The 19,016-nt window shown below is 46.2% G+C and overlaps 1 protein-coding gene and 1 long non-coding RNA gene across 3 annotated transcripts; one reads left to right on the forward strand and one right to left on the reverse strand.

The window, feature by feature from the left end:
• Window positions 1-916: 916 nt before the first annotated feature.
• On the reverse strand, window positions 917-18,360 carry wwtr1 (WW domain containing transcription regulator 1). 2 transcript variants are annotated; one of them, XM_060066911.1, is made up of 7 exons: window positions 17,596-18,360; window positions 11,490-11,641; window positions 10,604-10,792; window positions 10,290-10,396; window positions 9,915-10,039; window positions 3,638-3,753; window positions 917-3,509 (listed from the first exon to the last, which is right to left on the reverse strand). In XM_060066911.1, the coding sequence occupies exons 1-7, from the start codon at window positions 17,997-17,999 to the stop codon at window positions 3,322-3,324; spliced, it is 1,281 nt and encodes a 426-aa protein (XP_059922894.1). In that variant the 5' UTR covers window positions 18,000-18,360; the 3' UTR covers window positions 917-3,321. The 2 variants fall into 2 exon arrangements, with proteins under 2 accessions (XP_059922894.1, XP_059922893.1); XM_060066910.1 differs by having other exon boundaries at window positions 10,275-10,396.
• On the forward strand, window positions 11,638-12,247 carry LOC132469079 (uncharacterized). The gene is made up of 2 exons (XR_009528340.1): window positions 11,638-11,949; window positions 11,984-12,247. It is a non-coding gene; the product is annotated as an uncharacterized LOC132469079 (long non-coding RNA).
• Window positions 18,361-19,016: the final 656 nt, after the last annotated feature.

Below are 19,016 nucleotides of genomic sequence, written 5' to 3' on the forward strand. Positions count from 1 at the left end.
CCGTATCAAAATGGCATTTATTTGCCATTTAAAATGATCTAATGCATTGCTGGTAATTCTCTTCACAATTTGTTTCAATTTCTTAAGTCTCACAATCGAATTCAGCATTAATACAAGTTTGCTTTTAACTTAAATAAAATTATTCTACAACTTATTGTTTAGGGACAAAATTAGTTTTTGTAGACCTAAAGTAGGAAACTCAAACTCTCAACCTATCACATTTGAGGTTTACATTTCTCCAATGCAATAAGGGAAACCATAAGCTATCAAATCAGTGCAGTAACTCCCTTAATTTCAATCAATCTGTCTTGAATGGCTATCTGTTTTTTTTATCTCATTTTACCACGCTCGGTAGTACCACCCTGTCGATGTATTTCTCATACTCTGATACCTAATTCTCAATATTATCTACTTCAAAAATTTAACTTTACTACTTAGGTTAAGAGAAAATGTGTAACTATTGAGTATTTTCCAATCTAACCCGATCAACTAGTCAACATGTTGCAGAGTTGCAACTTGTCTAGCGAAATAGTGCTACTTTAACTGCTACATTCAAATGTTAAAAGACCACTAGTGGGTGAAAAAGTTGATTTGATATGGTTTCATTAGTTTGTAAGGTGTATACAATTAAAGTGAATACATGGCCTCTGCAATTAAGAAAGGCTGGCAGTTAATGCATGGCCACTTACACAGTAGCTGCTTTTAGCAACTGACAGCTAAAGTACAATACCACTTACCTGGGTTGGCATCAAGGACAATTAATTCAGCCAGTTTGAATCCTTGCACGGCACTCTCCCTCCTTGACCTTAACGTCATAGGCTTACCCCACCAAAAGACAGGATCTAACCAACATTCAAGCATCTCCACCACAGAATGCTGAGTTCAAGCAAAAACACACACATTAATCAGTCAATCATTGCATAAGATATTGTGGTTTATTCTTTAGTCAAGTTACACCATTTCATGTAATTCATTTGTAGACACATTCCAGACATTACTTGCATGTCCTTTCCTTTGTAAAGATTGCAGGACATTGTTAAATAACAATATACTTCTTTATCTTCCAAATACAAAACCTTGCCTTTTTGTATGTTTGGCCAGGGGAACAATTCAAATCAGTCAGATGTGAAATCGAGTTCCTTTTATTAAGCTTTACCAATCCTTGCTCTAACTGTTTTCCTCCGTCTGCTCATCTCATTATCACTTTCCGTCCCTCCTTGATTGTAATCAGTAACAAGCCATAATAGTGTAGAATCAATCAACTTGAATTTCTCCTCAGCACAACAACTTAACCAAACTTATATCCTCTTGTCAGTGATGGTTATATAAATGTAGCTAGAGTCCAAAGACCACCTGTAGAACACAAAGGCTGCCCAACTAAGCAGAATCCAGCCTAGATGCAAAATGAGATACAAAGCAGTTGCAACTTGTTTGATCGCTAATATAAAAAAGGTAATTCCACAAGACAAGTATTTTTGGATCGCTGGCTGGCTCACACCTCAGATTAGTTTAGGTCCTCATGTTTTTCTTATGTGGTGGGAACATGTTGTTCATTCATCTTAGGCAATCATCAACACTACAATAACCATTTCTGTCATTTTTTTTCAAAAAGTAACGCAAACAAGGAAACCACCAGATAACAGTAAATCTTGTTCAACAGGCCAATATGCTGCAGAAACATAACAAAAACATTAAAGAAAACAAGCATCAAACAAAGTTAACATAGTCCTTGGTATTGATAATACAAATATTACGTAATGTAGTAAACACTGATCTGTGACAGGTTTCAAAGACTTTGAAGTTGGCTGATATTCTAACTAATAATAATTTCATGCAATGAAGAAACAGTGTATTCCATTCAATGTGTTTACTGTAATATATCACATCTTCAAATTTAGCTGGAATACTGCTTCATGTCCACTGAATAATGTATAATAGATGAGTATTCTTGTGATTTGATATAATTTTAGAGGCAATGTTGAGTGGATATCATTCCCTATCATCCAACGTCTTGTTAATATTACGACAGGGTGGGCAGATGTGTAATCCAACAAAACATTTCTATAATTGGTTTATCCCTTTGTAGTATTACAGTAAATGCATAATTGCCAACCTTCAAAAGCTGAAAAAGACGAGCCCTCACTGACTTGCCTTTGTAACGTTCCCTTGTGGAAAGGCATCCTGGGAGGCATGCTCCTCTGGCCAGTTGGGATATTCCAAGTTTTATCTTATTTGGTGGGCAGCGACAGCTGATAGATTGTGTGTGTGCATGCCAGTGTCTGTGGAGGAGGGATTGACATGTGATCCTCTCCCAGTGTCCAGCTTCGAAGAGTTTCTCAATTCATGTTAGGGATGTGAAAACAACTGAATTCGTCTTTGGATAAAAAAAATCTGTCATTGACAGAAAAAGTTAAGAAAACCCTCCTCAAAAAAACAATAAAAATAACAAAACTGCCATGATAAAAGCTTGATAAATAATACATATGCAATCTAATTTAGAGAAGAGATTATGGCCTCTCATTCTTGGGATCAGAGTAAAAAAAAACAGGCCAGACTGTGCCTGGAGCCGTCCTGTTCTATCAACGGGAAGGAGCAAAGAAACAGCTAACCCACTGGCTTATTAGTAGATTAGAAATAGGTGCTCTACAGGCAGCAATGGCATAACTAATCCATTTGTCTGATAATCCAATTTCACAACACGGTAATAATATACTGTAGAAAGGAGTATAAAAGAGTATAAAGTGTAGATTCCACAACACCATTTCTTGTTCACATGGCCTTATCAATACATAATTGTCTCTACAATCCTAGTAATATGTATAGGATTCATCATTTAAAATTGAAATACAAACATGTAATAAAAAATATATATATCAAGAAATGTGTTTTGTTGCACTTGGGCATCATGCAAAGCTTAAGAAACTCAATCCCCCGTGATTAGGGGATTGAGTTTGCAGATATAGGAATCCGCTTTATTACGTTTTACCTATGTGGGTGCCAGATGTGTGCAGGTTTTTTGCTCATCTGTAAAATAAATAACAGAATAGGATTCTACAAATTAGATATGTGAACTATGACTGATGCTAGAAATAGGATTGAAGATAGGTACTTCTAATGGTATCCAGTCGGTGTTGGCCCACGCTTCAAGAGAACAACACGATGTATACCATACACTCTCCTTCTGAACATCACCAAGCTTTTATGGTAAAGAGATAATGTGTTGATGCCAAAATTTGCTTGAGGAGGAATCGCTCAAAAACATTTCTATTTAGGGTCTAAATTCTTGTGGTGAACTGTGTGTGCATTCATATTGAAACATATTTAAAGCCAGGTGAGGAAAGGTTCAGTTTTGTTCAGAACAGACTCCACGTCGTTGAGGATGGGTATGATGTCGGAACCCTCCAGTGTTCCCAGGTCGACGTTTGTTCCTGGGAGTGAATCCAAGAAGTCTGCAAAGCGACCAGGCTGCCCGCCAGGTACACTCAGAGTCCCGTGGGCTAGGGCTTCACCTGGAGGACAGCGGAGGTTAATTAGGTACATACATGTGCACAGGAAACAAGTGTGTGTGTGTGTGTGTGTGTGTGTGTGTGTGTGTGTGTGTGTGTGTGTGTGTGTGTGTGTGTGTGTGTGTGTGTACCAGTGTCCATCTCCTCCATATTGTTGAGGAAGTCCTCAGGTGTGGTGGGGATACTGTAACAGCCTAATCCCAATCCACTGTCACTGCTCTGTTCCCTTGAGTGGTGAAAATGACCACTGACATGACAGAGAAAGATGCAAAAGTCAGACTCTGGAGTTACTAGATCCCAGCGGCCAGCTACCAGCAGCAAATACTGATCCAACAAGAAAGCAGCAAAACAAATTTAATGAGTAACTAAATAACCATTCAATTCATCTTAATGTCGTGCACCAACATGGTTTTAATTGAAAGGTGAGAAGAACAAGTACAAATTAATACGAGATGTCCTTGAAAGAACTGGAAAAACTGGTGCCTTCCTGGTTAAAAGTAGGCCTTGTGTGAACAGACCTTTTATAGCAAACATATACAACTACAGTATATAGTGTGGCATTCCCCCGGTGCCACGCCCCCTGTTCGGGAGAGTCGAGGCCGGGATATACCGCCGGTGGCCAACAGCCGGCGACAAATCCCAACCTCCCGAGAGCCGCAATCGGGGAAACGAGGAGCACCTGGGCAGGAGGCACCCAGGTGTTAAAAGGAGGCCACCAAACGACAGATCGAGGAGAGTCGAGTGGAAGAGAGGACGACGCAGAGGATCGAGACACCGTATAGTGAGCCGCACGGCGGACACGTGGACCACGACTCGAGCAACCCCCCGACTTTGATGTGCAGCGTGCGCTTGTGTGGCTATTGGAAACCGAGTGTAATAAACCGCCGTTTGAGGCTTTGGACCCTCACACCCTGCCTGGTCCTTACTCTGAGCCCCTCTACCGAACCGAGTTACCACATATGGTGGAGGATGCGGGCAACTCGGTCCACGTACGGCTCCCGGTAAGGACCCCTCCCCGCGTTTTGGCAGTGGCTCTTCGTTTTTGGATTTTTTTTTGGTTTTTCCGGTGCGGTTCCTCCGTTCGCGGAGGTGAATACCCGCGGACGTAGATGCAGAACCCCGGGACAGCCGCAGGGACAGCCGCAGGACCAGCCGGCCCGAGAGAGTCGGACCCCAGCCTGGCCCTGCTGACGGAGGCGGTGCTCCGCCTGACCCAGCAGGCCACCCGCGACCCGCCGACCACCGCCCCGACGAGTCGGCTCACAAAGCTAGGACCCGACGACGATGTCGAGGCCTTCCTAGAAACATTTGAGCAGGTGGCAACCCGGGAGAGGTGGCCAGAGGCCCAGTGGGCCTATATAGTGGCCCCGTTTTTAACCGGGCCCGCCCAGCAGGCGAGTCAGGACCTCAACCCCGGGGACGCGGGCCGGTATACCGCACTCAAGGCGGCCATCTTGGCCTACTATGGACATAGCCTTGCTGCGAAGGCCCTCAATTTCCTCGAGTGGACGTTCGACGTCCGAGGACCCGTGCGGACCCAGGTGGCCCACCAATGTCGGCTAGCCCGGAGGTGGCTGGTAGACGGAGCGGGACCCAGCCCCGTGGATCGGGTCGTGGTGGACAACACCGTGCGACAGCTGCCCCCCGACGCCCGGAGGGTGCTGGCCCACCACCACCCTGAGACCGTGGACGACCTCGTGCGCCAGCTGGAGAACTGGCGGCGGGCCCGAGACCCAGCCCCCGGGCCACCCGGAGAGAGACTCCAATACCGCCGTCGAGGACCCGGCCGTCCACCCCGCCCCGAGAACGAGGGGAACCCGAGACCCGGCGCTGCTACCACTGCGGACAACGGGGACACCTGGTCCGGGACTGTCCCGACCGACAGGACGTCCCCATGCCTTCCGCGTGCACCGCCCCGAGAGACCGCCCCACCTGTATGCTGGCGACCTGCTGGACACAGAGCGTCAAAGACTCCCCCACCGTCCCCATCAAGGTGATGCACCAGGACACCCATGCTCTGGTGGACACGGGGAGTGCCGTGACCCTGGTGAGGGCCGACCTAGCCGGGGGCAGACCGGGAACCCCGATGCAGGTCTCCTGCGTACACGGCGACACCCGGACGTACGAAACCTGCCACGTGGTAGTACGCACACCACAGGGGGTCTTCGTCGCCCGGGCCGGGATAGTACCGACCCTTCCGGTGCCGTTCCTGATCGGCCGGGACTGCCCCATCTTCACCCGCTTTTGGAGCCCCATGAGGGGGAACCGAGGGGGACGGGAGCTGCACCGTCCGGCCGGCCGAAGCGGACCCCCGGCCCAGCGAGGGGCAAGGCGCCCGCCGACGCGAGAGTCCGGGTCGGAGACCGGACCCGTCCCGACGACCGCCGCCGACCCCCGACCAGCCCTGGGAGCGACCCGCCGACCGACCCGCCGACCGACCGCCGCGCGGACCGAGACGGACGACGAGCCGGGTTCCGGAGGAGAGGGACCGTCGGCGCCGGGAAGCCCGCCCCGATCTACCGGGGACCAGGTGCGACCGGGACCGGGAGACGGAGCGGGGCCCAGCTCCGACACCGTTACCGCCTCCGAGAGGGGGAACACCCCCGAGGAGCCCGAGAGCTCCCCCCTAACTGAGCTATCGGACTTCGCCCAGGCGGGGGGTGAGAACTCGGCCCGACCGGGACAGTTCGCTACGGCCCAGCATCGGGACGATGCCCTGCGGCACGCGTGGGGACATGTGGTCGCCCACGACGGTCAGGTGAGGGACTCAGTGAGCCACCTGACCCACCCCCACTTCTGCACTCAGCGGGGGTTGCTGTACAGGGTCGACGTACGCGAGGGGGAGGTAGTACAACAACTGGTGGTACCGCGACCGTACGTGTCTAAGGTTTTGTTCATGGCCCACACACATTTGCTCGGCGCACATCTGGGCATGGACAAAACGCGAGAGCGGGTGGTGGCGCGGTTCTATTGGCCCGGGGTGCGTAGAGATGTAGCGCGTTACTGCCAGGAGTGTCCCGACTGCCAGCGCGTAGCCCCGCGGGCAGTGGAGCGGAGTCCGCTCATTCCGATGCCCATTATTGAGACTCCCTTCGAGAGAATAGCGCTGGACATCGTAGGACCCCTCCCCAGGACGAGCCGGGGACATCGTTATCTCCTCGTCATATTAGATTATGCGACCCGATACCCCGAGGCCCTCCCACTGCGTGCGGCGACTAGCAAGGCGGTAGCCCGAGAGCTAGTATTACTCTTTAGCCGGGTGGGGCTCCCAAAGGAGATCCTCACCGATCAAGGCTCGTGTTTCATGTCCCGCGTAGTCAAGGAGCTGCTGAAACTGTTACAGGTCTCCCAGCTCCGGACCTCGGTATATCACCCGCAGACGGACGGGCTAGTCGAGCGGTTTAACCAGACCATCAAACGGATGCTCAAAAAGAGTATCGAGGCGGACGGGAAGAACTGGGACCAGTTGCTTCCCCACGTCCTCTTCGCCATTCGTGAGGTGCCCCAGGCTTCCACGGGGTTCTCGCCCTTCGAACTCCTTTATGGGAGGAGACCCTGTGGAATACTGGACCTGGCGAAGGAGGCGTGGGAGAGTCATCCCTCTCCACACAGGACCACCATCGAGCATGTGGAGCTCGTCAGGGACCGAATGGCCAAGGTCTGGCCCATAGTCCGAGACCACCTCGCCCGTGCTCAGCAGGCCCAAGCGCGCGTGTATAACAGGGGGGCGCGCGTGCGGAACTTCCGACCGGGCGACCGGGTCTTAGTGCTGGTTCCAACCAGCGAGTGCAAGTTTCTCGCGAAATGGCAGGGCCCGTACGAGGTAGTAGAGGCCGTGGGGCCCGTTAACTACAAGGTGAGGCAACCCGGGAGACGCAAGCCCACCCAGGTTTATCATGTAAATCTGTTAAAACAGTGGCGGGGTGAGGACGACCCTCCCCTACGGGCCCCCATGGCCTTGATGGCTCGGCCCGCGATCCCTGACGTCCCGATGGGGACCGACCTCAGCCCCGCACAGAGACAGGAACTAGGGGAGCTGGTGCTGCAGAGCCGGGACGTGTTTTCGGACTGTTTTCGGACGTGCCGGGGCGGACCTCGGTGATCTCCCATGAGATCCGGACCGCTCCGGGGGTGACGGTTCGGATCCCGCCCTACCGGGTACCCGAGTCCCGGCGCAACGCCATCCGAGCCGAGGTGGAGCGGATGCTGAAACTGGGGGTAATTGAGGAATCCCGTAGCGCCTGGGCTAGCCCTATCGTGCTGGTGCCCAAGCCGGACGGGACCCACCGGTTCTGTAATGACTTCCGCCGGTTGAATGAAGTGTCTGACTTTGACTCCTACCCCATGCCTAGAGTAGACGAGCTGATCGAGCGGCTGGGACCGGCCCGGTACCTGTCCACGCTGGACCTAACCAAGGGGTACTGGCAGGTCCCCCTGGCCCCGTCGTCCCGGGAGAAGACGGCCTTCGCGACGCCGGGGGGCCTGTTTCAGTACACTGTCCTGCCCTTTGGTGTCCACGGGGCCCCCGCTACGTTCCAGCGGATGATGGACCAGGTCCTAAGGCCGCACAGCAGTTACGCCGCAGCATATATCGATGATATAATCATCCACAGCGCCAGTTGGGACGAACACGTCAAGCACGTGCGGGCCGTGCTCAACGGCCTACGAGCGGCCGGGCTTACCGCCAACCCTGCAAAGTGCAGGTTGGGGCGGGAGGAGACGGCCTATTTGGGGTACCGGGTGGGGAGGGGGAACGTGCGACCCCAGGAGGACAAGGTGGCGGCTATCCGGGAGTGGCCTCAACCCCAGACCAAGAAGCAGGTGAGATCGTTCCTGGGGCTGGTGGGGTATTATCAGCGTTTTATCCCGGGGTATGCCACCCTAGCCTGCCCCCTGAACGATCTCACCCGGAAGGCCCTCCCGGATAGGGTCCACTGGACTGAGGCAGCGACGAGGGCCTTCGAGGACCTACGGGGGGCCCTATGTAAGGAGCCGCTGCTGGTCACCCCTGATTTTAACCTCCCTTTCACCCTCCAGACAGACGCGTCCGAGGTGGGACTAGGTGGGGTCCTATCCCAGGTCCGGAACGGAGAGGAGCATCCGGTGACCTATCTCAGCCGGAAGCTCCTCCCCCACGAGCGGAACTACAGCACCGTAGAAAAGGAGGCGCTGGCCATTAAGTGGGCCGTCACTAAACTAACGTACTATCTCCTAGGACACCAGTTCGTCCTGGTGACGGACCACGCCCCACTGAAGTGGATGGCCACCGCCAAGGACACGAATGCCCGGATAACGAGGTGGTTCCTGTCCCTCCAGCCCTTCTCCTTTACCGTGGAGCATAGGCCGGGGCGGGAACACACCAACGCCGACGCTCTGTCCCGCCGAGATGCGTGCGTGCGGGGGCTGGGCCCCGCGCACGGAGGGGCATAGGCAAAGGGGGGGGGAGTGTGTGGCATTCCCCCGGTGCCACGCCCCCTGTTCGGGAGAGTCGAGGCCGGGATATACCGCCGGTGGCCAACAGCCGGCGACAAATCCCAACCTCCCGAGAGCCGCAATCGGGGAAACGAGGAGCACCTGGGCAGGAGGCACCCAGGTGTTAAAAGGAGGCCACCAAACGACAGATCGAGGAGAGTCGAGTGGAAGAGAGGACGACGCAGAGGATCGAGACACCGTATAGTGAGCCGCACGGCGGACACGTGGACCACGACTCGAGCAACCCCCCGACTTTGATGTGCAGCGTGCGCTTGTGTGGCTATTGGAAACCGAGTGTAATAAACCGCCGTTTGAGGCTTTGGACCCTCACACCCTGCCTGGTCCTTACTCTGAGCCCCTCTACCGAACCGAGTTACCACAATAGCAACAAATCTCAAACATCTGTTTTGGTTAACTGTAATTCATCACACTGTTTGCTTTGCAATGACTGCAGTGCTTATAGTCCAGTAGATTTAAGTTTAGGACTTAAAGGCACCCAGTGCAACTTTCGAGGCTTAAAAATAAACATTCAATTTCTAGTCTTTTTTACACGTAGTAAGTTTCAATAACTCCATACCATTACATACCGACATTTAAGCAGCAAAGATGAGATGTCGTTGTGTGGTGAGAACTGATACAAAATCGATAACAACAACAATGCCGCCATTTTCTTTATTTTTTGTAACCTACAATAAATAAAGCAGGCTTCCAGTCAATGGAAAAATGGCTTCTCCCCACCAGCGATTGTTGTTGTTTACGATTTTCTATCAGTTCTCACCACACAACGACGTCTCATCTTTGCTCCTTGAATGTCGATATGTAATGGTATGGAGTTATTGAAACTTACTACGTGTAAAAAAGACTAGAAATTGAATGTTTATTTTTCATTGAATGTTTACATAAAGTTGCACTGGGTGCCTTTAAGGTTTTTCTCACCTGTTGAGAAAAGGGTCGGAGCCACTTGTTGGGATGTTGTTGTTGTTCTGGATTGCGCCAGCAGAGGGGGTTGCTGTTGCCATACTTTCTGCTTCAGTAGGGAGCTGCTGGCAAAGTGCCACCTCCTAATGGAAAAAGAGAGGGGAGGGGAGTGTGATAGAAGAAATGTGGAAATAAGAAGATTTATATGATGACCAACATGCTTTTATATATATATATAGATAAAATATACATGCATATATTATTTATATATGCATGCATAAAATAGATCAAATTAAATGTAAAAGAAAAAGCAAGAAAGAAAGTGTACTGCTGTTAAATAGCTTGATGTGTGAGTAAAAGAAAAAAGGATATCACTACTTTTGCATGCGTCACCTGTCTAATGAGCTCTTCTTGTCGTCTCTGAATCCTCTCTCTTTCCAGCTGGATTCTTTGGAGCCTCATCTTCTGCTGCTGGTTCACACTGATAGGACTGATGGCACCTATACAGCAAGCAAACAACAAACATTATGAACAGCACAACTACATTGAAGAACAACATTTGCGTGTTTTCACTGTTGAATGGGTGCAGATACATGCAACCTCATTACATAATGGCACTTATTTGACCATTTACAGGCCATTTGATTAACTGCTCAGGTTTACATCTGGTGTCAAACTTAATACAGACAACAAGAAGTGTGATTGACCTTTGATGCCACCAACGCCACCCAAGCCGTTACCCAGGGGTCCCGGCAGGTTCATGAGGCCCCCCGAGCTGTGCTGCTGCTGGGCCAGGCCACCTGCTGGGTTCAGGGTCGAAACCGGTACCTGCTGGGTCTGCATCTGTTGTGGGTGCTGGAGGAGACGGTGCTGCTGCTGCTGCTGATGCTGCATCACTAGAAACACCGATGCACATTTGTAACCAGATGTACGTCACACACAAAATGAACATTGTGTACCCATGCACAGCCCGACAAAACTATAAGGCTATTTTTATCTTCATCAGAATCACTGTTATATGTGTATGAAGTGTATGGAGACACTTTATTTCTAACTGTGAATGGGGGATTGCTCCCATTCTTCATGTAGTAGTAAATAAATAAATACATTTTGGATTTTCTTTTTGTATCAAAATAACAAACAAAGAAAGACTCCCTCATAATTGCGACAGCCAAAACTCTGTGTTCAAAGAATCGGTCACCAGTGGTGGTCCCAGCACAGCTACACATTAGCTTTAGAGGGGACTGATGTGTCATCAGTGTTCACTGTTCCCTATGAAATGATCTACCGAAAAGTCACAGCTTTAGAAGTTAACCCCTTTTTAGAAGTGGCCTTCATGCCTTCATTATGGAAGGCCTCCGATTTTCCAGGTTGCCGCTGCACTCAAAGTTCAAACATTTAAACCTTTGACCCTTTTATTCTTCTCAAATGGAAGTTTAGTAGAAGGGAAATTCCATAGAATATTGAGATGGTTTGGCAAGAAAAGAAAAGTAGCTTTCACTTAAAGTAAAAATATTTACTTTGAGAGAATGTACATGACATGTTAGCAAACGTATGCTGCTGGAAGGCAGAGCGTGTGTGTGTATAACGTACCCAGGTTTGGTTGAGACAGGACCAGGCTTCGTTGTGGTGGAGCAAGGCTGTGTGTGTTGTTGCTCTGCGCATTGTGGTGCAGGGACATGGCTGCCATGTTGGGTGCCATGGATTTCCGGGGATCAATCCATGTTGTTATCTTCTCCATGTGGCTGGAATGACAGTGATAGGAGAGCAGAGTGTATATGGTTACTTTAAAAGGCCTTGGTTTTAAAATGTATTAAGAAAACAATTACAGTAACCACAGAGAATACTGACAAAAATTGAATTTTGTATTGATCATTATGATAACAGGCATAATACTAATCCTTAACACTAAGCGATACTTTGAATAAAAGTCAGTAGATGGGACACTCCCTTCAGAGCTACAACCTCAACAAAAATGATGGATAATATATGGCCAACATTTTTATATGTTTATGTTAGGACAGTTTAACCTGTATTATATACAGTCTGTTAGGTCAGTTGAGCCTGTATTATATACAGTCCGTTAGGTCAGTTGAGCCTGTATTATATGCAGTCTTTGTTAAATCAGTTTAATCTGTATTATATACAGTCTTTGTTAATTCAGTTTAACCTCTATTATATACGGTCTATGTTAACCTGTTTTATATTGTCTATGTGCGTTGCACCCACACCGAGCTCCACTGAAACAGCTTTTGACTGGCATTTTACAGGTGAAAAGCTAGCGGGATATACTTCTGAACATCCATCAAAAATGTCCCCTATGTATTAAATACATTGGGTACATCTCCTGATTGATTGGGTTTTTGCTTGGCTGTTGTTTAGTAGAGGGTACTTTGTAATATCACCGATTGTGTAGAGATCTTGCCCAGAGGATGGCTCTATAGAAATGAGAGCTGATGCCTGACCGTCTCCTTGCAGGTTTACACTGCTAAACACACAGGACTCAAACGCGTCAAATCGTGGTTATTTAGGAGAGTGAATATCTGTGGAATATCTTTCTAACTTCAAAATACTTAAATTGCGACTGAGATGTGTGATTATATGTGTGATCACCATCGTTGGTGAACAAACCCATTTCAGTCTCAACAAGAATGCAACAGTGAAGATTTTATTTTGGAGTATTTCATTATAGGCTATAACCTGCTCCATAACTTGGCCAAAATACATATCAACGTAATAAAAAATGGGAGTGTCTGTTTTTTTGACTGTACTGAATCATACTTTCTGTGTTCCTAAATACCCTGGTATACCGTAAAACCATGACACCGCCCAAGCCTAGGTTTTACATGAATTAAAAGGCAATAGCTTGTTATCGGGGAAGATCCCAGATTACTCTAACATTGTAAACTGACAACACATACCCGGTTGTATGCACATGTAAATGTGGATGCATACACATTTACCAGTTTGGAAGAAATTACGCTATAGGCTACTTTGCCTCCATCACAGACATCAGCACGGCAATCAGAGATATTCAAACTTAACTGAATAAGAGTGTGAGGGGAATTCAAGACAACACAGGTTTTAAATACTCACACATGGTCAAGGGTTATTAATTGCATCAGCACGGTATCAATAGTCTACATGATTCCATTTAGTTGATCTGCATTGCAGGGGATATTTAAAAATGGCATCCATTCAATGGCTCAACGTCGAGCACATTGATCATTAAATTATGCTCTTCAAATCTTCAAATCTGACACTGTTGTGGTCAGTGAGCTTTTACTTTTCTCTTTCATATGACCGCAAACAATTATTAAATTATATTCAAACACTTAGTATGTATGTTACATAAAACCTAATAAAGGAATCTAATTGATGTCTGTTTTCCTCTGCTATAAATTATGCATGCTTATTTATTTATGCAAATTGCTTTGCAGTGTAATTTTGGTTGACATTTTTGCACATTCTTCTATTCTATTGCTTAACCTTGCAAAGCTAAACGTACAAACAAGTATGACAGAGATATTGTTTGCTGTGCCTGGATTCCATGAAGCAAGATGTAAAGTGTTTGTTTCAGTCACGTGTTTTTCTTTAACTTACTTAATCTTGAGCTGAGCTATTTATTCAGATTTTCAGTCATCGTTTCTGATTTTCTTTCTTTAAGATCAACATTGTGCTTATAACATCTCCAAGGCTTAAACCCGGTACACAAATTTCCATTAAGTGGTTGTTTGTGCATTGACTTTTTCATGCTAGTGAAAATTTTTTTTTCTAAATCACACAAATGTGACTTGACACATTCATTTGTTTCTGTATGTGCATTATGGATGTTAAACGTATAAAGTCCAGGTGAAGAACAACCTTAAAAATACTGAGAAACCCGATACCAAGGCTACAAATGTACTCCTACACTTTAGTTCTCCTTTGAACACTATCGAGCTACTTCCAGGGAAACTCCACTGACACACACATTCATACTGCTTCATGGCTCTTCCTTCCTTTCTTCGTACATCGCAGCAATAACTTATTCCAACCCTTTATGTTGAGGAATAACGCCTTGTATTGCCAGACTCAACTAGCCTCCACAAAGCTATTGGCTGCAACAACTGCTTGTGTGCCGGTCATGAGGCTATACTTAGACTTCCTGACAACAGCTGTTGTCTTTTCCTCCCCCCTGATAGACACACACATGGCATGTGCAAGAATTCAACACACCCACACCCAAAATTGTGTGGTACACTAGATGCCAATGAAATCTCCAGAAAAGGAGAATTAGAATCAGACGGGAGTTTTCACTGAATTTAAATGTCTTAATTTCTCAACTGCAATAAGCCCATGATATAATATCCCGTAATTAAGTTAACTCACTGAAAGTAATTTTTTAAGAGCACTATCAAGTCCACTTTAACACATTTGTTTATTATTGTGTGTACACAACGCTATGGCCAACACACAACTTGTGCAACTCGGTGGAGGAGATGTTTGGATCAGTGTGTCTGGATACCAAATCAATCACAGAGTCACTGTTTCATGGCCCCCTTACATGCACTAGCATGAAGTCAATGCAAAAACAACCACTGCATAGGAATTTGTGTACCGGGTTAGAGCCTTGGAGATGTTCTAAACCCAAAGTTCATCTTAAAGAAAGAAAAACAGAAGCAATAACTGAAAATCAGAATAAAAAGCTGAACTCAAGATTAAGTCAGTTAAAGAAAATCACGTGACTGAAACAAACACTTTACAGATTGCTTCATGGAATCCAGGCACAGCTAAATTATATCTCTGTCATACTGGTTTGTAAGTTCAGCTTTGCAGGGTTAAGCAATAGAATAGAATAATGTGAAAAAATGTCAACCAAAATTAGAATGCAAAGCAGTTTGCATAAATATATAAGAATCAATAATTTGTAATAGAGGATAAGTGATGTCTACTTTAAATTAGGGTATAGCGGTATAGGACTCAAGGAAGTCCTTTGGGAACGGTGCATTGGTTTGATTGGTATTAATATTCACAAGTATATCTATACACAAGGTTGGCTCCTCTGTATTTATTATCAGTTCATGTTGGGATTAATATCATTTAGCTCACACTTTTGTTAATAATATAGTGATCAAATAGTGTTAAAAGTTGTTAGCCACTTGTTAGCCATTGCAACTAAATTGACTAGTATAATATATTAAGACCTTTCCCATGCACACTAGATACCAAGAAAAAGGAAGAATGAAAATTCACTTGATTTGTGAGTTGTGAAATGAAATCTAAAGATAAAAAATAAATGCATATCTTGCAATTGCATTAGATACTGTAAGAACATAGGACATACGAAATGAATGAAATCACAGCTAAATCCAAGAGAACACATTGTGTTAACCCATGCGTTATTTGTGAACGCCTATCATCTTTATAAGAAATATAATTGCAATGTTAACAAATATTGCTCGAACCACATATTGATAATCCCTAAGAGAACGTAGCCCACATCGGATAGCATTGATACAGAGGTAGGTTTTCAAGACAGGCTGTCTCCAAGAAACACTGCTTCATAAACAGATGTGGACCATATTATTGGTTTCATTTTGTCTATATATATATATATATATATATATATATATATATATATATATATATATAGTATATACACACACATACACACACACACAAACTATGTCTGTTTGTGGATTTGCTATTAAAAATTAAGAGGATGGTTACCCACTTAAGGAATGTGTTGTCCCGCTGCATGTATTAGCACACATGCATGCACACATTCCACTCAGTATGAGGCGGACAAAGCTGTCAGTCAGACTATCAAGTGGCCAATAGCAGGCCAGATCAAACGGGACCTCAGAATGCACCATGCATCACACAGGACAGCCTGGTGTCCATGCAGGACACAGGCAGAGTGTGTGTGTGTGTGTGTGTGTGTGTGGGGGGGGGGGGTTGAGGACAGACGGACTCCAATGTTCAGACTGTGTTTTCTAACATTGTTTTGAACATTTAGCAGTCCACCCCATTCCTACCACCCTCCCCCAACCACACACACACACACACACACACACACACACACACACACACACACACACACACACACACACACACACACACACACACACACACACACACACACACACACACACACACACACACACACACACACACAACAATACACCCACATGATTGCTGCTCACATACAAATTCCACAGCAATGAATAGAGTGAGAGGGATAGAGAGGGAGCGACACATAGGCAGAGTATAGGAAGTTGAGGAGAAAATGTGGGTCGATTTTCCCACTAGTTTACAAATGCAAACAGGGAGAGGAATGATGTTGGGTCAATTTTGTCTGTTCAGCCGCACGTGACAGCTCTGTGCAGTTATTATTTCAAGAAGATAGAAACCACTGTACAACAAAGGTCTCTTGTTGGCAGTGATTTATAAGTTCCTTCCACAGAGACGCTCTGAGGCTTCAGCAGAAAACCTGGACTTCAATTTCCTGTCTTGTTGACCATGTGTGTTTGCGTTTAAGAACTTCGATATGAACCAAATTAACCATTCAAACAAATGTTGGTAGATGGTTGGTCACGTGCTGAGACAGAGAGAATCCCACCACCTTCCTAGCATTAAACGCTCGCACCTCAACAGCACACAACACGTGGGACCGGACAGAATCATTAAGCCCAATTTCCAAGTATTGAGAACAATTTGCTTTGCTCTTTTATTCATGTCTCTTTGTTTATCTGAAGCTCCCGTTTTCTATTTAAATAGTCATCATTCTTTTTCTCCAAACAGAATTTGTATATTTGGAGATAAGGAATATAGGTGAAGGGGATACATTCTCAAGAAAAGGCTAGCCAGGCGGCTGGCCTTCGTCTTGCTTCAATTTTATTTTATATTAATATTATTAACATTGTGTTCCATCCATTGTATTATTTGGCCTTCTGCATGCTTTACTCTACCAGCCTTTGTTTTCAGTGTTGAATTTATTAAACTTACTTTAAAAGAGATAGGAGCAGATGTTAACAGAGGGTAAACAAGTGGAAGAAAGAGCAGGAAGATAGACAAAGTATGTGGTAGCTTTTCTGTAGTGCCCCATAGACTAAACACAAATACACTGAAGATACACACACACGTTTACACTTTTTTCTCTATCTCCCCTTAAACAACCCTTAAACATTCCCTCCCTGAGCTGCACCCACCCTCACTATGTCAAGATTATTTTCTAGGCTAACATATATAAAATAAAAAATATATAATTATTTTAGCTTGTTAAATCGTACTTATGCTTCAATATATCAAGGCCTGTCCTTGTGGGCATTTAATTGTGAATTCAATGATGAAACCACCTCACATTTACAGGGTTCAATTAACAAAATGTTAATTGTTGTCACTAGGTGTCTGTGGGTCGGTCTACAGTGGTCTATTTTGACGGCTTTTAAATAGAGACATGAGACATTTCAGCGTGTTATGCCTGTTTTCAATCACACACACACACACACACACACACACACACACACACACACACACACACACACACACACACACACACACACACACACACACACACACACACACACACACACACACACACACACACACACACTTAAAGATGCCCATTCATGTCTGTTGAATCTTCCTGTGCCCTAAAACAGACCCAGTAAAACAATTAAAATACAAAATGGATCCAGTAACGATTACTACTTACTTTAAAAAATACTTTTGCCCATTGCTGGTATAGGCCATTTCCCAGCCGGGAGGCAGAGGCAGTTCCTCGGCCACATCGAAGGACTGGTGGCGCTGGTGGTGGTGGAGGTTCTGGGAGCTGGGGTTGGCCCCGGTCCCGAGCTGAAGGGAGGCCGGAGAAGAGTGGGAGCGGGTGTGGGAGACCTGGAGACGGGGAGGCTGGCAGGTGGAGTCGGTGCTGCTCTGTCTAGAGTGAGACCCCGAGTCTGGTTCTTTAAAAAATGACTCTGGGAGCATTTTCTTTCTCCACGACGAGGGTTTTGGATTCATGACAGAATTGAAAAGGGCCTGTAGTTCAGTGTCCGAGTCCTGGGCTACGTGCACGACCTGTTGCCCCGGCATGAGCTGGTGCTGGTTGGAGTTCATATCGCTTTAAAATAGTTGAAGAAAGGGACGAGGAAACGAGTATAATGTCGGAATGCCTGGACAATAAACTGTCCCCTCGATGACGACAAAAGAGTACTGATTGCGGCCTCCAGTCTTGTCAACAGTACCCTCCCCGAGTTCTCTACCGACACTCCAGTTTGGGAAAAAACTTTTTTTTTGTTCAACCGACCGAAATAACTTTGAACGATTAGAAAGACGATCCCGGTGCTAGAAAAGTTCCAATAGTATAATAATAGCGATAGTTTCCACGGTTCACAACAAGTTTTGCTTGTTTTTCTCCCCTTGTAGGTCGACGTCCCAACTCAACGTTGGTAACTGGGGAATTTGCTGGGACCGGACGCTCGGGTGGTGCTCATGAATATTCAACAGGGGAGGGCTTGGAGTTAGTTTATTCAAGTTAGACAAGGCTGCACCGGTGTACTGGTTGTATGACAGGGAATGGCGCTCCTTCACTTGTTGTATTTTGCCAAAAGAAAATGCTTGAGTTTATTACGAATGTAGGCTTCAGTTCAATCTATCTAAAAGGTTGTTAAAATTGTTTCGGGGGAGGTTGCCCTCAGTTTCCAGGGCAGAACCCCTAGACCCCCCTATTCACTTGGTCATTGTAGGCTACTATGTTGTACACCCTAGTTGCCTATTGATTGAATATTACAGGGTATGGTATAATACAAAAGTCTAGATGTGAACAAACTCATGGTCTTATGTTATCTGATAATGATTTGATAAAAGAGAGTTATCCAACTTCCCAATCACTGCACCACTGAAAAGCGTATCAACTATTTAAGATTATTGAAAAGTATAATGTGCCACTGATCTCTGCAGACATCAACTTTCACACTAACATCTTTCAAACAGAGCTGGTGGCAAGATGTTAGTTAACACACAAACAATTAACACGCGTGCAAACAATTCTAGATGTTGAGTTGGAAACAGAATAACAATTATAAAGGTCAGTTATCAATTATTTTGACAGAACGATGTAGAACTGACAGCATG

Source organism: Gadus macrocephalus, chromosome 12, assembly GCF_031168955.1.
Source record: "Gadus macrocephalus chromosome 12, ASM3116895v1".
Lineage (NCBI taxonomy): Eukaryota > Metazoa > Chordata > Actinopteri > Gadiformes > Gadidae > Gadus > Gadus macrocephalus.

Excerpts from the sequence above, each read along its gene's own strand:
- wwtr1 (XM_060066910.1), bottom strand. The coding sequence starts at position 17,999 with ATGAACTCCAACCAGCACCAGCTCATGCCGGGGCAACAGGTCGTGCAC. Across the intron at positions 11,642-17,595 it reads GGGCAAAAGTATTTTTTAAA|CCACATGGAGAAGATAACAA; the intron begins GTAAGTAGTAAT and ends CTGTCATTCCAG. Across the intron at positions 3,754-9,914 it reads TCCGACCCTTTTCTCAACAG|TGGTCATTTTCACCACTCAA; the intron begins GTGAGAAAAACC and ends CTGTCATGTCAG.